Raw genomic sequence first — 19,530 nt, 5'->3', positions numbered from 1 at the left:
GCAGCTCCTCTTGTGGCAGTGGAACTGCTCATCATTCAGAAAATTAGGGAAAACTGTTTACACACAGAGATTTAAGGTTTTTTAAGTGTGATGACTTTACAACAATCCTTTGCCTTCTTTCAGCAGTATAATCTATGATCAAATATGTGACGGATGGTTGTAGTTTTCCAGCCCCTGCTACGCAGGCTCAGGGACCAACACTGCTATGATCACAGTCACCTTCCCAGCCCCCTCCAGAACAGAAAGTGAAATGTGTGCACTTGGACAGAACTCCCCGGGTAAACCAGAAAAATTAGCAAGTCAAGCTTAATATTAATATTCCAAATAACAACAACATTAATGCTTGTCGATAAGTAACTCTTGATCTGATGCTGAAAATCAGCAATCTTATTTAGATGGAGTACATTATATCAAAAGCTCAGAAGAAGGAAAAAGTCTAACTTGGGTTGACAACACGAATATATTTAAATATAAGATATATAATACATATTTCTATAATTTATATGAATGAATCTATTTATGTACATTAAGAACATACTCTTACTGGATATGTATCTAAATTTATACAAAATGTTATCTTCATTCATACTGAACATATGTTCCTATTTATTTATTTATTTTTGTCATTCATATATTATGTTTTTGTCAAATACATAACATATACTAGAATCACAGCTAAGACAATGCAGTGGCATGACAACCAGATATTAAATGTTTCGTCCTAGAATGTGCTAAATTTTTGATTCAAATAGTCCAAAATTTGGGCTGATAGTGCAGGAGGTGAAGATTCACTGCTAGACACTCTAAAATACCACGTCAGTAAAAGTATCTGCACTTCAAGCCAATATTAAATGCTCCCACATGTCATTGTGCTCAGTGTCAAGCCCTAATGACAATAACTCCATTTCCATGGCAGGGAAGATGGAGCTGTGCATTCAATTAAACTGTCACTGTCTATGCTAAGAAATAAAATATTTGCTACTTATGTCTCGATTAGCGGAGTATGAACGACAGCTGCAGCAGTCCTTCAGGAAAAAAGACATCCCATTATTTGGGGAAAATGGCAGAAAGCTGAAAAAATCTCTGCTGAGAATGCCGGTGGTCTCAAACCTGCAGTGAGCAGAGCTGCTCTCTGCAGTGATGGGGTGAGCCACTAAATCCCAGCCTGGGAAAAATGAGCTTGTCATTATACACCAGCCTTCTTTTCCAGCCTTTGTGCTGAAGCAGGATGCTCCCAAAAACAACCATTCTTTGTTTTTCTGCTGACATTCATTATCATCTGTGTAGTGTGTTTGTGTGTAAAAGGATCTTTTCCTTTTCCTGGTGCTTCCCTTCTGGAAGCACCAGCTACCCCAAAGGATGCAGGGCCTGTGAAAATAACCTGCACAGCTTTTGGGGTTGAGTATCTCAGAGATGGCCCTGCCCACTGCTGGAAGGAAAGCACTGCTCAGCTACGGCAGCACAGCTACAGAGAGCACCAGGCAGTGCCCTCAGCATTGGCATCAGCTAATCATGGAATCACGGGCTGCTTTGGGCTGGAAGGGACCTTAAAGACCAGCTTATTTCCACCTTGTCCTGGGCAGGGACACCTTCCACTGTCCCAGGCTGCTCCAAACCCCAGCGTCCAACCTGGCCTTGGACACTTCCAGGCATTCAGGGGCAGCCACAGCTGTTCTGGGCACCCTGTGCCAGGACCTGCCCACCCACACAGGGAGGAATTTCTTCCCAATATCTGATCCCTCTGATCTGCACAATCACCTCCAGCACCACCCTGACCCTGAGCTGCTGTCAGACAGATCACAGGCTAGCTGGCAAAAGCACTGAAAGCATAACTAGAACACATGCTGTAGGATTACAGAATTATAACAAAATTCCAAAGTTATTCTCCTCAAAGGACACCCAGTGACATGTTACCCTACACCTAAAGTCAGAACAACCAGAAGCTGTTGAACAACTTTCCCTAAGGAGGAAAAGCACTGGGGAAGGCAGAGGCTGAACCCAGCCATATATCCCAGACACAATGTGAGATTCAGTAATTTAAAATTATAATTTATATATATAATTCTATGTGAGCAATATTAATATAATTCATAAATAAACACATAGGGTAGTATAGTATTCAGCTATGTTATTATATAGAAATATGTTATATACAAAATAATAGATTAAATAAAAATTATAAAGCGAAATAAATCTGTAGTAATTACTGTGCAGCAGGCTGGACCCTTACCTGGTGTCAGAGAACTCCAGGTTTGTGACATTTAAGACCCTTTTCCTGTTTGTGCTGTAGTAATAATCCACAAATTCCTTGAGCTTCATCTTGCAATCTTTCTGCTTGGTGACATCAGTGACATCAACGCTCCGCTCTGGCCCTGCACATGAATTCAGTGGAGAGGACAGGTTGATGGACACCCTGCCTTGCCCCCTTTTCTATGCTTGGGGGTGAGTTAACCTGTCCAGAAACATCTCAATCTTCTGTTTTTCTGACCTTTTCAGCCCTTGGATCCTCCCTGTTGCTTTTGTTTGCACCCACACAGATACACATGCACAAAAGACCTGCATATACATAAATACCTATCAAATGGTGCTTTTGTAGTCCTGAACCTGGGAAAACCATTCCTTGATGCTACTTTGGCTGTTACTGCTTATGCAGAGCTGTGGAGAGCAGTGCAGGCTGGCTCAGCCTGACTGCCAAGCTGCCACACAAAACAAGAATGACTTAATTGCTAACTACAACCTCCCACTACCTAAAAAGCTGCACTGAGACCAGCACAGCTCATAGCACAGACAATATTTTAGAATACATTTTACAATTTTCCATACAACTAATTATTTCTATAGAGCAGCTGAGCTCCAAGCACTGCAATGCCAGGTACCCACCAACATAGTTCTCGACGTCGCTGACGTAGAAGGTGGGGGCAGGCACAGCCAGGCCCAGCCCATCCTTTTTGGGGACCAGGATGGGCTCAGCAAAGCCCTTCTCTTCCAAATACTCTGCTGTCAGCTGGCTGCCTGGCACTTTCACCACTATGTCTTCAGCACTGCAAAAGCAAACACAGATTCAGTGGTGAGGAGCTCCACACCGAGTTTGGAATGTTTTGCATTTCACTGCTGAAAGGAAGACACTGTGGAAAAGGAATTATGGGCAAATTAGGTACACAAGCCAAAACCCCATTTATTGCAAAGCAGAAAGGGCACAAAAAATCATGCAATCACTCGAGCCTCATGCTCCAGCTACTGGGAAGTCCTAAAATAACAGCTTATGGCAAAAGACCATTTTCCTCAGCGGTAGCATCAGTCGAGCTACCAGTGATCAATGTTAAAGAATTAATGTTAAATGTTTCACTCTAAAGAAGATGAGGTTAAAAATGTTACCCAATCTCAAATAAATGGCCCTAGAAATGCTTTGCAAATAATTTTAAAGCAGTTGAATAATGTGCTCAGGAAGTATTCTGCAGATCATTTTGAAGTGGCAGGGATACTTTCCACTACCCCAGGCTGCTCCAAGCCCCGTCCAGCCTGGCCTTGGACACTTCCAGGCATCCAGGGGCAGCCACAGCTGCTCTGGGCACCCTGTGACAGGGCCTCTCCACCCTCACAGAGAATAATCAATTTAATTGTTTTCACTGCTACTCTTGCTACTCCAGCACTATTTTGGTATTAAATATTTTAAACAGAATTACATGAATAATATTTTTTGCCTTTTTGCTCCCTTCAGTGTTCCTTTTGACCTGAGACCCTCCCAAGCACTCACTGGGGGTTGTCATTCCCTGCCTCATGCTTGGAGTCACCAGTGATGCTCCTGGTGTGACCCCGTGTCCCCTCCAGCAGCCTCCAGGTGCTGGGGCCTGGTCTGTCCCATCTGCACATCCCATTCATTTGCTTTGTGGGAGAAAGTTCCTCCACAAGACTTTGTGTCTCAGTCCTGGATCTTGCAGGCATTTCTTTGTTCTACAGACCTTCCTGTCTCAGGAGATTTCATTTGGCTGCAGGATTTTCTTATGCATACATTAATGAGTAACAAAGAGAAAAAATGGGGGGCTGTATTATTTATAACAATGTTGGAGTGACTCAGAGATACTGTTTGTGTGACTGCAGTCTCAGAGGCCACCCGAGGTTACTGAAATCAGTCTGCCTGGGCCATAAGTCTTTCTTAAAATGAGCTATGCAACCTGTCAAATTACAAATTACAAAAAAAAAAAAAAAAAAAAAAAAGACAAGCAGCAAAGATAAAAAACCTTGCAGGCCCCAATGGAAATAGCCAGGCAAGTAAAAATACTGGATCCTGAGCTCAGCAAAACACAAAACACTCTGTATAAGCTGCAAAATACTTTACAGGACTGTTTTCAGTTTTTTCTTTAAGCAGCCTAAGACTAGTATCTTAAATAAAGTGTGAAATTAAATTCTCCATAAAAAGGAAGAAGTTCTGTGTTTACTTTGCCAGTCTCCAAGGATTCTTCTAAAATAATTAGTTATTAATAATTAAGGATTTATTTGGCTACAGCCTACATTAAAGAGCCAAAAGAAAATGATCACTCTTGCAAATGGCTGTGGAGCAGCCTAATAACATGTGGGACATGTCACCTAACAATTAGCACCATTCATTACCCCAGTGAGAGAGCCTTTGTCACCCCGTGACTGAGTATGTCATTGTTCTGTCCAAGATGGGCACAGGCTTCAGCAAAGTCGTTAGAATTTTAAGAACTGGAGAATTCTATGCAATAAGTGGGTTAGTTTCTTATGCAAATGGATGTTCTAGGGGCCAAAAACACTCTGGTTCAGCCTGGAGAAGAGAAAGTTCTGGGGAGATCCCAGGGGGCTTATAAAGAACAGCAAGAGTGAGTTTCTTCAGAGGCAGACAGTGATAGGACAAGAGATAAGAGTTTTAAACTAGGAGAGATTTAGATTGGATGTTTGGAAGGAATTGTTCTCTGTGAGGGTGGGCAGGCCCTGGCACAGGGTGCCCAGAGCAGCCCCTGGATCCCTGGCAGTGCCCAAGGCCAGGCTGGACAGGGCTTGGAGCAGCCTGGGACAGTGGAAGGTGTCCCTGCCATGGCAGGGGTGGCACTGGGTGGGCTTTAAGGTCCCTTCCCACTCAAACTATTCTCTGATTCCATAATCCTTGCCTTCCCAAATCCCAGCATCTATGGAAATCCACAGGCACTGGGCTCAGCTGTGAGGAGATCTGAATACAGCTGCACAAATGTGAAAAAGGGAAGAGCCTGGGACATCTGCAATCAAACAGCACTGATTTAATCACCAATACTCTTCAATGCTTCCAGCACAGACCATCCCCAGCCTCCCAGGACCCCAGCACTGCCCCTGTACCCTGTCCACAGCGAAACCCACCTGGGAAATGTCCGACTCCGCAGCTCTTTGATAAACACTTGGCTCCCATTCTGCACAGGCTTCACCTCCGTTGTCTGGCCGGTATCATGCTTATGCCAATTTCTTTTCTTTTTCACTGAAAAAGAATGAATTGGACAGCTATGTTAAGTTGAAGGTAATTATTAAGACATTGGCAGGAAGGATGAATCTTCATTTAATTTTTCTCCTGAGCAGAGTGGAGGGAACCCCTGCCACACTGCCCTGCAGATTTTAATATTGCTCTCAGTGCCCCATTAGACAATTGTGGTGCAGCTGAAGATCCATTACAGAGTGAGCAGTGAGCATTTTGGAGCAGAGGGCAGCAGCTGGGTAATTGCTGAGCTGCAGTGCCTGCAGCCTCACACAAGCACTGGCTCTGGACACCCTGGCCTCTCACACTGCCCCCCATCCTCACCAGGAAACTCCCTGAAAGCCCCTTGGCACAACCTGCAGGATGGATCTGTGGGAATTACCATTCTGTGGGATTACTGCATTTGTCAGGAATCACCTCAGAATAAAGCTCTGTCCAGCAGTGCTGCATTTGACACCAAGTTTGATGGGATTTTAGTGTGCCCTGAACAGAGCATGGACAGGGAAGGAAAAGGAAAAGGAAAAGGAAAAGGAAAAGGAAAAGGAAAAGGAAAAGGAAAAGGAAAAGGAAAAGGAAAAGGAAAATTAAGTAGTTCCTAGAAGTGCAGGGAAGGGAATTTATTATGGCTCAGAGCTGCAGCTGATTGAGGCCCCTTGACGGTGCTCCCAGTGAGGGATGGACACACAGGACAGTCCTTAAGGGAGGGATAAAGGGCCAGCAGGAATGAGCACACGTGAGCCAGTGAGGTTTCAGTGTGGTTTTGCCCTGCCTCTGACAGCCAGATAACACAAAGCAAGAAAAACTGGTCCTGCTTTTTCCCTGAGTCAGCACTATCTCCCTCAGCTGTTCCTGCTTCCACAGTGAGTGCAGAGAAACTCACTTTGGTAGGAAACCGGGTTTTTCCTCATTTGTATCATTTAAAGCCTCTGTTAATAAAATTTTCATATGTCACATACTTTCATTTCCCACCCTTGTTTTACATCAAGAAACTCAGTATTTCACCCCAAGTCCAGACCTCTTAACAAAACAGTGAGGGAAGGCAGCAGACACCTCACGGATGGCACCCACTCCTCACTCTTTGCACAGACGCAGATCCATACACTTTTCCATTAAGAAAGGAATCTGAAGGCTAGAGATATAATACATGAAATTTGGAAAGAGCAAATTTTGCTTTCCCAACCACAGCCCTGGAACAACTCAAGGAAAGACATCTCCCAGGGAGTCCATCCCAGGTTTTGCACAAAGCATGTTGGGTTTATTAGTTCCATGCAGGCTCCAGCCTAGCTGGAGATATTCATTAAAGCTGCTAGTTCTTTATCTTAATGACTCTCAGGCTTAGTGTATTAATTCAATGCTCCTGGTAACAAAGGAAACAAGCCTGGCTTGAATGACAAACCTTCCTCCTCTCCCTCCCTTCCCAACCTCTGCCCCCTCCCCCTCTCAGCACATCCAAATCCACACCACGAGTGTGCTGATTGCACTCTGAGTACAAGTCCCAGGGAAAGAGGTGTCACTTGCCACAGGAAAATTAAAGAGCTCAAGCACATTCCTTTATTACACACCAGATAGCACAGAGCGTCGGGAAATGAAGGCGACGGATCAGTGCTGAATTAACAAATCCACTGCAATGCTCCCACAACCTCTGGGGAGCTCTTTGCCTCAGCACCAAGAGCTGGCAGGTGCCCAACTTTCCCATGAACCTCCCCATCCACCTCTCCCCATCCAGCTCTGCCATCCAGCTCTGCCATCCACCTCTCCCATCCAGCTCTGCCATCCTCCTCTCCCCATCCAGCTCTGCCACCCAGCTCTCCCATCCTCCTCTCCCCATCCAGCTCTGCCACCCAGCTCTGCCATCCAGCTCTCCCCATCCAGCTCTGCCATCCTCCTCTCCCCATCCAGCTCTGCCATCCAGCTCTCCCCATCCAGCTCTGCCATCCTCCTCTCCCCATCCAGCTCTGCCATCCAGCTCTCCCCATCCAGCTCTGCCATCCTCCTCTCCCCATCCAGCTCTGCCACCCTGCTCTCCCATCCACCTCTCCCCATCCTCCTCTCCCCATCCAGCTCTCCCATCCAGCTCTGCCATCCAGCTCTCCCCATCCAGCTCTGCCATCCTCCTCTCCCCATCCAGCTCTCCCATCCAGCTCTCCCGTCCACCTCTCCCCATCCCTCTCCCCATGCACCTCTCCCCATCCAGCTCTCCCATCCAGCTCTCCTGCAGAGGCAGCCTGGATTCTCTCCCCAGAGCATTTCCCAGGAGGGGCTGTCCCCTGGACAGCAGCTGGAGTCCATTACACTGCTTCAAACACTTGACCCTTGGCCATTTTCAGCCACACTTTCTATATTTTGTCTTTGCCATGAACACCACAGTAAGGACTAAAGGCTCATTCTCATGTGCAACAGATCCCAGCTTGGGCCAGAAAAGCTACTTTTTTGTAATTTATCACAGATTTCTTTTTCTGCAGATCTTTCTGGTCCAGATTTAACCTTGGAAGTCCAACACTGGAAACAAGGGAATAAATGTTTATAAAAACTGTATCTCAAAATGAGTAATTCACAGGTATACATACATTATTTCAAAGCTATTTGTGTAGAAGGGATCATCAACTTGAATTCTTGGGAGGAATGAAAGGGTGGTCAAGCATGGGATGGGGCTGCCCAGGGAGGGGTGGAGTCCCCATCCCTGGAAGTGCTCATGGAACTGCAGGACATGGCACTCAGTGCTCTGGTCTTAACGAGCTGGTGATCAGTCACAGGTTGGACTAAGTGATCTTGGAGCTTCTTCCAGCCTAAATGACTGTTTGACTTTAAAGCCCATCTTGTTCTAGCCAGGACCAGGGTGCTTCCCTAGAGCAGGGATACCCAGGAGCACCCTGTGAGCTCTCTACTCATCAACACCAAAGGTTGTAAGTACTTAAAGCCAGCCACAGCCTTTGGCTCACTTCCAGCTCTGTAACTCCACTGATTCCAAAGGATTTCTCCTGATTTTCACTGTGGCAAATGAGGCAGCAATCAAAGCCAGCATTTCAGATTGTGCTATGAAAATGAGCCAAGCCTGCCCAAATGAAGCCCTTACATTTTCTTGAAATGATGTCAGAAAATGTTGGATGAATATGGATGATTTTTCCCAAAGAGAAGTCCCTACACATTTCATTCAGCAGGAATGGCTTAAAATGCCATGTGACAGGAAGCAATCTTCTGAGAGCAGCCACTGGCCACAGTGGTAATGTGGAAAAATGTAAGGAGAGGAAAATGATTTTTAAATTTGACATCTGGAAAATATATCTGGTAGAAGGCGAGCTCCAGAAATACATGTATATTTTTAAATCCAGACAAGTTGCATAACAGACAATTGGTGTCTGTGCTTCCCTAATCTCACAATAATTAAATCCTACCATGAACTACTGCTGCTGGAACAACTCCTACTCCTTTACAGAGCTGATAGTGCTGGATAACGGGTCTGAACAGATTCTGGAGCAGTTAATAAGCAAAGGAAGAGATCTCCCAGCAGTGCCCAAGCCCTGCAGCAGGATATCCTCCATGCAAATTCCAGCAGATGGAATTCACCAGCCAAGCCGCTCCCTCCTTCACTTCTTCCAGCTTCTAACTCCTCTGGCCTGGTGTACCCTGCAAGGATGGGCTAGAGTAGAACAGACTCCTTTTTCCACAGAATCCACGACTCTACACGTTAGCAGGGAAAATTACTATGCAGCTTGTGACCTTGTCACCAAAACTCAAGGTAAGGATAGTAATGATTTATATTTAAATAAAATTCTTGCACTTCACTTCTTTGATGATTGGTGTTGCATGTCATTAAACTGCCTATGCTGTATTCAAAGAGAGAAAAGGAAGTGTCCATGCTGTCCTACAGAATGGATGTGGCCCGTATTCCCACCATGCTGCATCCCCAGAGGGAAGAGGGTCAAGGGACCCCTTCTGAAACCCCAGCTGCAGAGCTGCCCCAGATCTGCAGGCTGCAACATCAGAAGGACATGGAGCTGCTGGAGAGATCCAGAGGAGGCTCTGGAGCTGCTCCAGGGCTGGAGCCCCTCTGCTCTGGGGGGCCCCTCTGCCAGGCTGGGAGAGCTGGGGGTGCTCATGTGGAGAGGAAAAGGATCCAGGGAGAGCTCAGAGCCCCTTGCAGGAACTGAAGGGGCTCCAGGAGAGCTGGAGCGGGACTGGGGACAAGGGATGGAGGGACAGGACACAGAGAATGACTTCCACTGCCAGAGGGCAGGGATGGATGAGATATGGAGAAGAAATTGTTCCCTGTGAGGGTGGGCAGGCCCTGGCACAGGGTGCCCAGAGCAGCTGGGGCTGCCCCTGGATCCCTGGCAGTGCCCAAGGCCAGGCTGGACAGGGCTTGGAGCAGCCTGGGACAGTGGGAGGTGTCTGAGCCCATGGCAAGGGCTGGAACTCTGCTCCAGCAGCACTTTCTGCTGGGTTGAATGCTCTGGGACACATCAGTGGATTTTTATTTGGATAAAAATAACTGGATAGACAGAAACCTTTTAAAAAGCATCAGAATGTTGTTGTCAATTCAACTCTCCTCATCATAACTGGTATATTAAACTTGCAATCTTTTTATCAAAACTGCCATGTCTTGAATTCCAGGATGACACACCCTAGTTTTTATAGAACTGATATTCAATTCCTGATTATAGGCTTTTGCTGCTTCTGACTGGGTTTTTCCCCTTGCCCTGAAAAGCAGGTGCCTTTCATAATTTATATTTTTTTTTAAGTGAAAGAAACCAAAGTATCAGACCCATCTCAGTGTTGTGCACTGACAGACTCAGAGGGTGGAGGTCCTGTGCTGCCTCTTCCCTCCTGGGTTAGGAACAGTCTGGGAGTGCCTGCAATCACCCCCCCTCCAATCCCAAATCATTCACTTCAAAATGATTTGTGGTTATTTGTGTAACCAGGAAAACAAAACACTAGAAAGGCTGATCCTTTCAAACCACAACATTTTGTAGGGACATCCTGATTTTGTTAAGTCCTTCAGAACCAGCCCCCCAACCGGGATTTTGCCAGCTTCTCAGTTGGACCCTCTGGGAGACAGGAGCACCTTCAGGTCATTCAGGTTTCCAGTTCACATTTGATTTTTAAAAAATCCCAGTGGAAATACAATTCTATTTTTTGCCCACAAAGCAAACACTTCAGACTCCACCCCATTCCCACTAGAAATTTCTTAAACTTTAACAATTAAGGCAATACAGAAATAATTGCTTGGGTTAAAAAATCTGAATTTTAACACAACAGGAGTCACTTTCCAGTCATCCCTTATTTCACACTAAATAAAAGGTCATCAGGATTCCCTCAGCTCCAGCAGATGAGCACGGTGCTCTTCCTCTGCAGGATGCCCTCAGGTTGCAGAGCAGCAGGATCCTCCCTGGCACTGTTGCTTATTTATAATAACTGGTTTTCAAGCAAAGCATTTCATCTTTCACAGGGATTGGTTTCTTTTCTTTTTTTTCTCCATTGTATAATAGAAAGAATTTGTGAATTAATCTGACCAAAGCAAACACATCCCACGATTCCTTCCCAGACAAAACACCCACTGAGATCAACTGTCACTTTTGCTCAGGAGAATCCTTTTCCTATGAAAGAAATGCAAGAATTGGCACCCTCAGTGTATCCTACAATTTTGACTGACACTGAAATTGCTGCAATTCTATATCCAGGCCAAGCACAACAAACTGCTTCTTACTCTTCTCATCTGCAGACAGAAAACTCCATGTAGGTTCCAAAACTCCCTGTATTAGCACTTAGCTGCCTCCACAGGGTTTTTCTAGCCCACATTACTGAGGGTGGGCACAGTTCAACCAAGGAAGGACACTCAGTTTTTTTGTGGGGCTGGGGACTGCAGTTTTCCAGGTAAGTGCCTGCATGAGCTCACGCATGTGCCTAAGGCTGCAGCAAAAGCTCCGTGATCCAACCTGCAGCTTCCTCCCACTAACATCTTTCTTCACCTTCTGGTTTGAATTCCAATATTTATGGCACATGATACCGAGGCGTGCCTTTTGTAATGACCAAAACAAAAAGCTCCTGTTGTTCAAACATCCCCACCCTGCTGCATGTCAGGGACTGGCTGCACAGGGGTACTTACAGGTCGACTTTCCGTGGGTTTTCTCACAATTTGGACAATGATAGATGTCAATGTCTGGTGCCTCTTCTTCTTCCACACCAACACAGCTGGAACACAAGAAGGTAAATCTGACATTAGCCCGACTATGCTCAAGCATACCATTAATGAATATAGCCCCATGTGTTTGCCATGCAGCTGCACTGACAAGCTGTACCAGCTTTGGGGCCCTGTACACTGGTACAGACTGGCTTTTTGTAGCCTATATCCTGAGGGCTTCCAAAAGCTGCCAGCCAGAAGCCCACCCAGTAGCCCACTGTGGAACTCCATGAAAATGTGGCAGACAGACCCACAGATTTTTTTTTTTTTTCCCAAGGAGACTATTTTGTACCTACACAGTTCTCCCAGTACCATCCCACATAAACCCAATTAACAAAACACACCTTCACAAAATATGTGTGGGCAGCTGTGAAGTACCAGAGGGATCTTGGGAAGGGATACCATGTGCACAACTTCCACAGGTCCCACCTCTGCTGCAATGTAGGAAGATGAGGAGGAGTGGAGCAGACACCCAGCTCAGCACTCCTGGCTGTGCCAGGATGCCACCGAGGTGGGTTTGGATGGGACACACCAGCAGCAGCCCTGGGCACACCCATGGACAATCCTGTGGGAGCACAGGCTGGGGAGGAGCCAGGCACACAGCTAAGCATTGAAGCACCCAAGACAAGAAGCTGCTGCACAGTCCAAGTGCCAAGCAGGCAGCCAAAGAATCCAGGTGCAGCATGGCACTGTCCTGGCCATGGAGGAAGGGCAAAGGGGACTCTGCTCCTGCTGCCTGTGTCAGGAGCAGCCCAGGCTGCAAGGCACCACACAGGGAAAAGGGTTCAGTGGGGTGCTGTGGGATCCATCCCTGGTGCCTTGGCTCCATGGGAGCTTAGCTAGGCTAAGATCACCCACCAGAGGCATCAGAGGCACCTTAAGCTCCAGCACAAGGAAGGCTGGATCACACCGTGCCGAGAGCTCTCCTGGGCTTTCTCTACTTCATCTCCTGAAATGCCTCCCCAGTGCTCTGCAGGGAGCAGGAAACAGCTGCCAGTGCTCTGAATCAGCAGAGAGCACCTCTCAGTGCTCCTCAGCTCACAGAGAACAACAACACTGCTTTTCTGCCAAGGAAAAGGCATGGGCAGGGGTCACACAGTGCCACCTCCACGCACAAGGCCACATTCTGTCTCCTGGCATTCCCCAGCAGGGCTGAGCACTGACGAGCGCAGGAATTCAGAGTTTATGGTTCTTGTGTCTGCACGGAGGAAGCAGAGCAGAGGATGGCTGCTCCATCCCAAAGGCCAGGCAGCAGAGTGAGCCAGTTCCACCAAGCACCTCCCAGAACCTCTCAGATCATTCTCGCTCCGTTCAAGCTCTGCAGGACACCAGCATGTCCAAAAATCGTTCAGCAATGGGAGAAATTCACACAGGGTGGACACATCAGCAGCACCTGGTGCTGGTCCAGAAGCAGGAAAGCCATGACCTGGGTGCTGATAAAGGAGGATAACACACAGTCCTGTGCCCATCCCTCCCATGAGAGTCCCTGGACCCACTCCCTGAGGGTTCTGGGTGCCCTTGGCAGGGTGTACAGGTGTCCAAGAGCCAACACAAGCGCGCCTGGGGCAGGGGAGCAGCTGCTCAAATGCACTGTGAGCCCCATTGCCAGAGGTGGTTTTGAACCCCCTGCTGACCCCGAGGCCCACGGTGGCGCACGTCACCATCACAAACCACAGACACACCTGCTGCTGGAGAACAGCAGCAACAAAACCAAGGCTGCAACCATGCTGGGAAAGGCCAAACTAGCTTAGATACAGCAGCACATCCTTTTTATTACCATTGTAACTGTTGTGTCAAAATAAGATCCTGCCAGAAACCTTGGTAGGTATGGTGCCGCAGTTGCAACTGTCAATGTGGGAGCCAGCTCCCTTCAAAATAGAGAGCCCAGGGTGACAGAAGCTCTGCAACTAAAGCCAGAGACGCTCTCATCTCTGTGAAGCCAGACTGGGAACAGAAAACATTATTTTGGAATTTTTTTCATTAAACAGTTACTTGAAAAAATACAAAATTATTGTGTGTCCCTGGGAAGCCAGCACAGAAAACTGAAGTTTGCCAACAGAAAAAATCACCATCACAACTATCCAGTCCTCAGAATCTTGTACATATATAGAGAAAAAAATCAGATTGGTAGAAAATACCAGAAAAAATAGTAGAAAAATACCAGATTATCAGTAGAAAAATTAAACAAACCTTGGTAGATTAGGGCAAGTGTAAGAGAATGTAGAGGATTCCTCTACCTACAAAGCAGTGTCAGCTGCTTATGCCACTGGATTCAGCTGGCTAAGCTCAGTAAAGGTATGGATTAGGCTCTCTACAAGAGCTTGAAAATGCTATATTTAGCTAAAGTAAGGAGATGAGATCCTTGGCACGGCATGGGAGGAGGTTTGAGCAGCTGTGGCACAGGGCAATGGCTGCAATGTGGTGGGAGCCATTGTTCTAAGAGAGTGAAACATCTGAGAGAACAACGCAGAGAAGTAAAAATAACTGACCTCAAACTCCAGCGGGTCCCTGCAAGACACAGTCAACTTTTCCGACTACAGCATGGCTTTGGAATAAGGTTTGGCCACTTACAGCTGCTCCCAGGGAGAAGCTGCTGCCCTCTCTGTGTGGGAAACTGGAAACTGTCCAAGGGATCTCCCAGCTGAACTGCCTTGGGACATCAGGAACCAAAATACCAACCCACTCCAGGCTGTGCTGCTCCTCTCACCCAGCAGAGCTGGGGTCTCCAGGCACTGCCACCAGCAGGACTGTTGGTGGCTTCCACATGGATAGAGGCACAGGAAACCAAATTCCCACCAAAAGTTAAAGCCAGACTGCCAGACAGCCCCAGGCAACCATTCCTGCCAGCAGAGCAACAAGGTTTTCCTTGTTGGTTTCCTTGTTTCCTTGCTGCCTGTGCTGGGTTTACAGAGCAAGATTTGGGTAGCAGGGGGCCGTGACTGACCCTTGGGTTGGTCTGTGCATTTCCACCTGGGAATAAAAGGCAGAAGGGGACTGCCAGCTGTGGTAGAAGCAGAGCCTGGTTCTGAAGCATCTCCTACCCAATTTACTGTTTTTTTCTCAGGGTGCTAATCACCAATAATCTAGAATCAAAGCATTTCTCCAGCTGAAGAAAACCAAGTCACCTACAGTGACTGAACAGTGTTCTCCCCCTCGGCCCCTGAAGAGCAGCACAAATGGCACTCTGTGGTTTGCAGCTATTGGTTTTTCCCATGAGAACACTCGCTTTGGTCCCTCCAGACTTTTTTCTCAGCCCCATTTGCTCAAGAGAAACATCAAAAAGACTCAAACCAAGCATTTGAAAATGATGAGTCTAAAGGCAACTGGTATGGGATCACAGCCAGTGCTTGATCACAGGTGATGTCCCTGGGATCTGGGCTGTGTGTTTGGGATCTGGGCAGTGTGTTTGGGATCTGGGCAGTGTGCTTGGGATCTGGGCAGTGTGCTGGGGATCCGGGCAGTGTGTGTGGGATCCAGGCAGTGAGCTCAGGAGCAGGATCCCACAGTGTGAGTGTAGGACCTGGGTGCATTACCATTGTCAGAGAAGAACTGAGAAAAGCTCTTAGTAGCACTGTTGAGTTAGAAGGAAAAAAATTTTGCTTGGTGAAGGACAAAATCACAGAGCCATAGAATTGTTTAGGTTGCAAAAGCCCTCAAAGACCTTTAAGTCCAACTATTTCCCAGCACTGCCAAGGCCAGCACTGACCCATGTCCCCAGCGGCCACATCCACAGGGCTGTTAAATCCCTCCAGGGATGGGGACTCCAGCACTGCCCTGGGCAGCTGTGCCAGGGCTGGATAATTCTTTTGTGAGAGAAAACCCTTCCCAGACACCCCACAAAGCCCCTCACTTGCTGTGCCATGGCCATTGATGCCTGAGGGGCTGCAGCCCTGCCAGCGGGAACTGGGGATGCACCTGCTGTGCAGGGCAGGGATGCAGGATGCTGGAGCACCAGCCACCACCACCTCTCACAGCTCAAAAAGCCTTTCTGCCCAAACACAGCAAAGATGGCCTAAGAGATTAATTGCCCTGCATCCAGGAATTTTGTTGGAACAATTTCAACCAACCTAATGGTTGATTTTTAAATGGTCGTTAAGTGTTTAACTCATATTGAGGGAGTGTAAAACTAATTTGATAATGAGATAAAAGGGAAATAATATTAAAATGTATTTAAATTTCGCTGATACTGTTGTAGGGAAAAAATAATAATGACAAGTAAAGGCTTTGATATTGCAGCTGTTTAAGCTGATATCTCACCCACGTTACACAGACTTAAAGGAGAATTAGCACATTAGAAGCTTTTGCAGTCAGAGGCTACAAATTACATTTTTATTAGAAACTCTGCCCTTTGCCACTTTAAAATGAAATTGCTTCTGTGTTCGCAGTGAAGAGATGTTCAAGTTTCAATATTCTGATAAAGTTAACAATGATTTTTTTATTGTGCAAGCAACACTAATAAAAGGTGAGTAAACTAAACTGGTTTTATAGCATGAATGTTTCTGGCAACCTTGAGTTGTCATCTGCAGGGAGGTGACATTTTAAGTAGCTTCAGGAGAAAAATTATCCACATAGTGTCTGTTCTATCAAAACCATGTCACCTCCATTATCAACCAGAAGACAATATAGAAAAATATGAAAAATAAAATAAACAAGAAAAAGACTCTTAGATAGGGAAGAAAATCAAATCTAGGAAAACAGAAATAGAGCTGAAGAAAAAAAATCGGCTAACATCCCTTCCCTTCCCTTCCCTTCCCTTCCCTTCCCTTCCCTTCCCTTCCCTTCCCTTCCCTTCCCTTCCCTTCCCTTCCCTTCCCTTCCCTTCCCTTCCCTTCCCTTCCCTTCCCTTCCCTTCCCTTCCCTTCCCTTCCCTTCCCTTCCCAGCACTGCTCCACCCCAGCTCATGAGGACAAATCATCAAAGGTCTATGAAGCTCAGAAGAAGAACTCACAGCATTTTTACAGGTCACAATTAGTGATTACCCTGAGCTCATCCCTATCCCTTAACAACTGGTACTCCTGGGTGTGTCACCAGTCACAGTGTGCACAATAACATTCCTCCTTAACAAGGTGTAATTTCACTTACTTCTGTAATTTGTACAGAAGACACCTGTCCAGTTCCAGGAGCCTCTGCCACCTGGACAAAGCCATAGGTGCTGTAAAAAGGCAGCACTGTCCAGCAGTGGAGAGTTTTGATGCCAGGCCAATGTTAAGTGTCCATCCCAGCATCCAGCAACAGCCGACAATGCAACAGCCGACACTGTGAGCACAAGAGAAGTTAATAAAAGAAGAAAAGGGGAAAGAGTGAGGCTGTTTTGAGAGCAATGCAATGAGTTGTTCCATGAGTTCGTGTCTTCTGGGCGGTTGTCCCGGTGGCTTTACAGGGTAAACTCTGACCAGAGCTCTCTCCTGTGTGCTCTCCAGTGTCTCCAGAGCAAACGAACAAGCCTTTTCCTAAGCAGAAGGATTTGTCTCATCTAATCAGTCACATGTTTTCACGAAATAGAGATTTTGGAGAGCTGAGGACTGCTGTCAGCTAGGGTTAAAGCAAAGCAGCGAGCTCACAAGTCATTCAGGAGAACAGGGACACAAGTTGGTGTTACTCCAGCAGGGGACCCAAGACCAAGGACAGCAGGAGGAACCCAGGCGCTGGTGTGGGCATAGGGCTGAGGGTGCCCTGCATGGACGTTTCTAATTAAGGCCTAAATGAGAGAGAACTCAAGCTGTACTGGACAGACAGGATTTCACATCACCTCTCCTTCACTCACAGAAACACAAATGTGGAGAGAAAGGGATGGGAAAAGGGAAAAGGCTTCCTCTTGCAAACAGAACAGCATCTGTGCAGTCCCTTGCAAGGAGCCCAGCAGCTTCAGCAACACCTGAATGCAGGCACAGGGACAATCCTCACTGCTTATCAGATTGCTTGGACTGCTTTTCATCCCAGGAAATGAGCTCAGCTTTTTGACTCAGTTTCCCCCCTGCAGGCAGCAGCACCACCATCACCTGTCCCACGCCCCCGAGGCTGCTGTTGTAGAATGGACAAACACTCATTCAGTACTTTGAAAATGCCCAGCTCTGTGCAAGAGCTGAGCTGTGCTGCCCACACAGAGAGCTTTCAGAGGTTTCATAAAATCATGGAATATCCTCAGCTCAAAGGAGCCATAAGGATTATGGAGTCCAGCCCCTGGCCCTGCCCAGACCCCCCCACTATCCCACCCTGTCCATCCCTGGCAGCACTGTCCAAAGGCTCCTGGAGCTCTGGCAGCCTCAGGGCCGTGCCCATTCCCTGGGGAGCCTGGGCAGTGCCAGCACCCTCTGGGGGAAGAACCTTTCCCTGAGATCCACCCTAACCCTCCCTGACACAGCTCCAGCCGTTCCCTCGAGTCACAGAGACTCAGAGCCTCCAAATAAGTAAGGAGATATTTGTGAGGGTTGCAGGGGCCTCTGCAAGTCTGCACTGCTCTAAGGCCTCTTAGGCTGGTACATAACTCTCACTGCCATCCCTTGAATTCCACCAGTGAAACATTGTTCAGGATGACCAAGGTTTTTAAGGAGCCAGTGGAACCATCCATCTCCTATGTGTGTTGAAATCAACAGCTACGAAGACAATCTGACCATGCTCCTTCAAACCAAGCAGTTCTGATATCAGCATGAGATGAAACAACAGCAGCAGAGATGTGCATCCACCACAACATTCCAGATCCACCAAGACAACTGGGATGTCTTCCTTCCATCCTTATTTCTGGGCCTTGGTGAACCACTGTGGTTATTTCTGGGGCTGATGAGAGGAGGTCTGTCTTGAATCAGAAACTGAGACCAAAACAAAACCAAAGTCCACTTGCAAGACAGGAGCCTTGGACTGAGGGCTCCTCAAGGGAAGCTGTGTCCCAGCTGGAGAGATGCCCATGGCAGCAGGGCACTGTCCTTTCCAAACCACATCTGTTGCAGGCCCCTGAGCCACATACACAAAGGTACAGCTGGTGACTCTGTGCTTTGCCTTGCTATAAATAATAAGGTTTCATTTCCTTCACAGAGCTTTTGATTTGTTTCCTTTGGGAGACTCACGGGTTATAATGGCATTAATTCCTATTTGCCAACCTTGTCCTTATAAATGAGGATCTTCATTAAAGGAATGTTAAGCGATGAGCACTATAATTAGGACAGATTTAAAATGCAGTGTGCCTAAATCAGAGACTACCTAAGATGTTATCTTTTTTATTAAGATATAATTTGAAGGAGAATTACTGCTTAGTTTAGAATGAATTACATTTTCCAACCTCTTCTCACTGAGGGAATGTACAGAGCAAGGAAAAACACCCTGCTTCAGAAGTGAAGCCCACTCTCCTGATCCCTACTGCTGGCAGAAGACTCTCTCATGAAACACACGTGGCTGAAAAGTGCTAGATGAGACTCTTTTCCCCCTAATTATTTTATGTCAACTCAAAATTCTATTCAATCTTGCTGTCATATAATTTAAAATAATTAAATACTTAGAGACTGACCCAAACAATCAATCACACAATTCCAGCTGACTGCAATGCCTGTCATCTCGATGACCTCAGAGGCAACACCTTGAAGAGGTGAACACCTTCACCACTGACTGGGGAGAATGTCTCATGCCCTTTTTTGCACAGTAACATATCTCTTGCCCTACCCCCTGCAGTGCCAGCCCCATCCTCTGCCAAGTGAAAGACCTGAGCTGGGCACAGGACATCTGTGGACCCACTACTGTGCCAAGGTGCTGCTGCTGCTGAAAACTGGGCTCAGCCTGTTCAGCAGAGAAGCTGCTCAGCCCTGTGTGATTACAGCTGCCCTGATGTTTGTTCTCCTTCTCAGCACTGGGTTTCCCAAAAGCAGATGGGAAATAAGCCAAGAGGGAAGGAAACAGAGAAAGAGAG

The 19,530-nt window shown here is 46.9% G+C and overlaps 1 protein-coding gene across 3 annotated transcripts in view; it reads right to left on the bottom strand.

The window, feature by feature from the left end:
• PHF2 (PHD finger protein 2) overlaps nt 1-19,530 on the bottom strand; it is a 57,115-nt gene that overhangs the window by 19,011 nt on the left and 18,574 nt on the right. For all 3 annotated transcript variants that reach the window (XM_077184469.1, XM_054640012.2, XM_054640011.2), the window contains exons 2-5: nt 11,562-11,647; nt 5,350-5,464; nt 2,881-3,041; nt 2,231-2,372 (exon numbers count right to left, since the gene is read on the bottom strand). In XM_077184469.1, coding sequence (XP_077040584.1) covers nt 2,231-2,372; nt 2,881-3,041; nt 5,350-5,464; nt 11,562-11,647 — 504 coding nt within the window. The remainder of the gene's footprint in view (nt 1-2,230; nt 2,373-2,880; nt 3,042-5,349; nt 5,465-11,561; nt 11,648-19,530) is intronic.

Source organism: Agelaius phoeniceus, chromosome 11, assembly GCF_051311805.1.
Source record: "Agelaius phoeniceus isolate bAgePho1 chromosome 11, bAgePho1.hap1, whole genome shotgun sequence".
NCBI lineage: Eukaryota > Metazoa > Chordata > Aves > Passeriformes > Icteridae > Agelaius > Agelaius phoeniceus.
The sequence above is the reverse complement of the archived record's forward strand: the minus strand, read 5'-3'. Positions and strand labels throughout refer to the sequence as shown.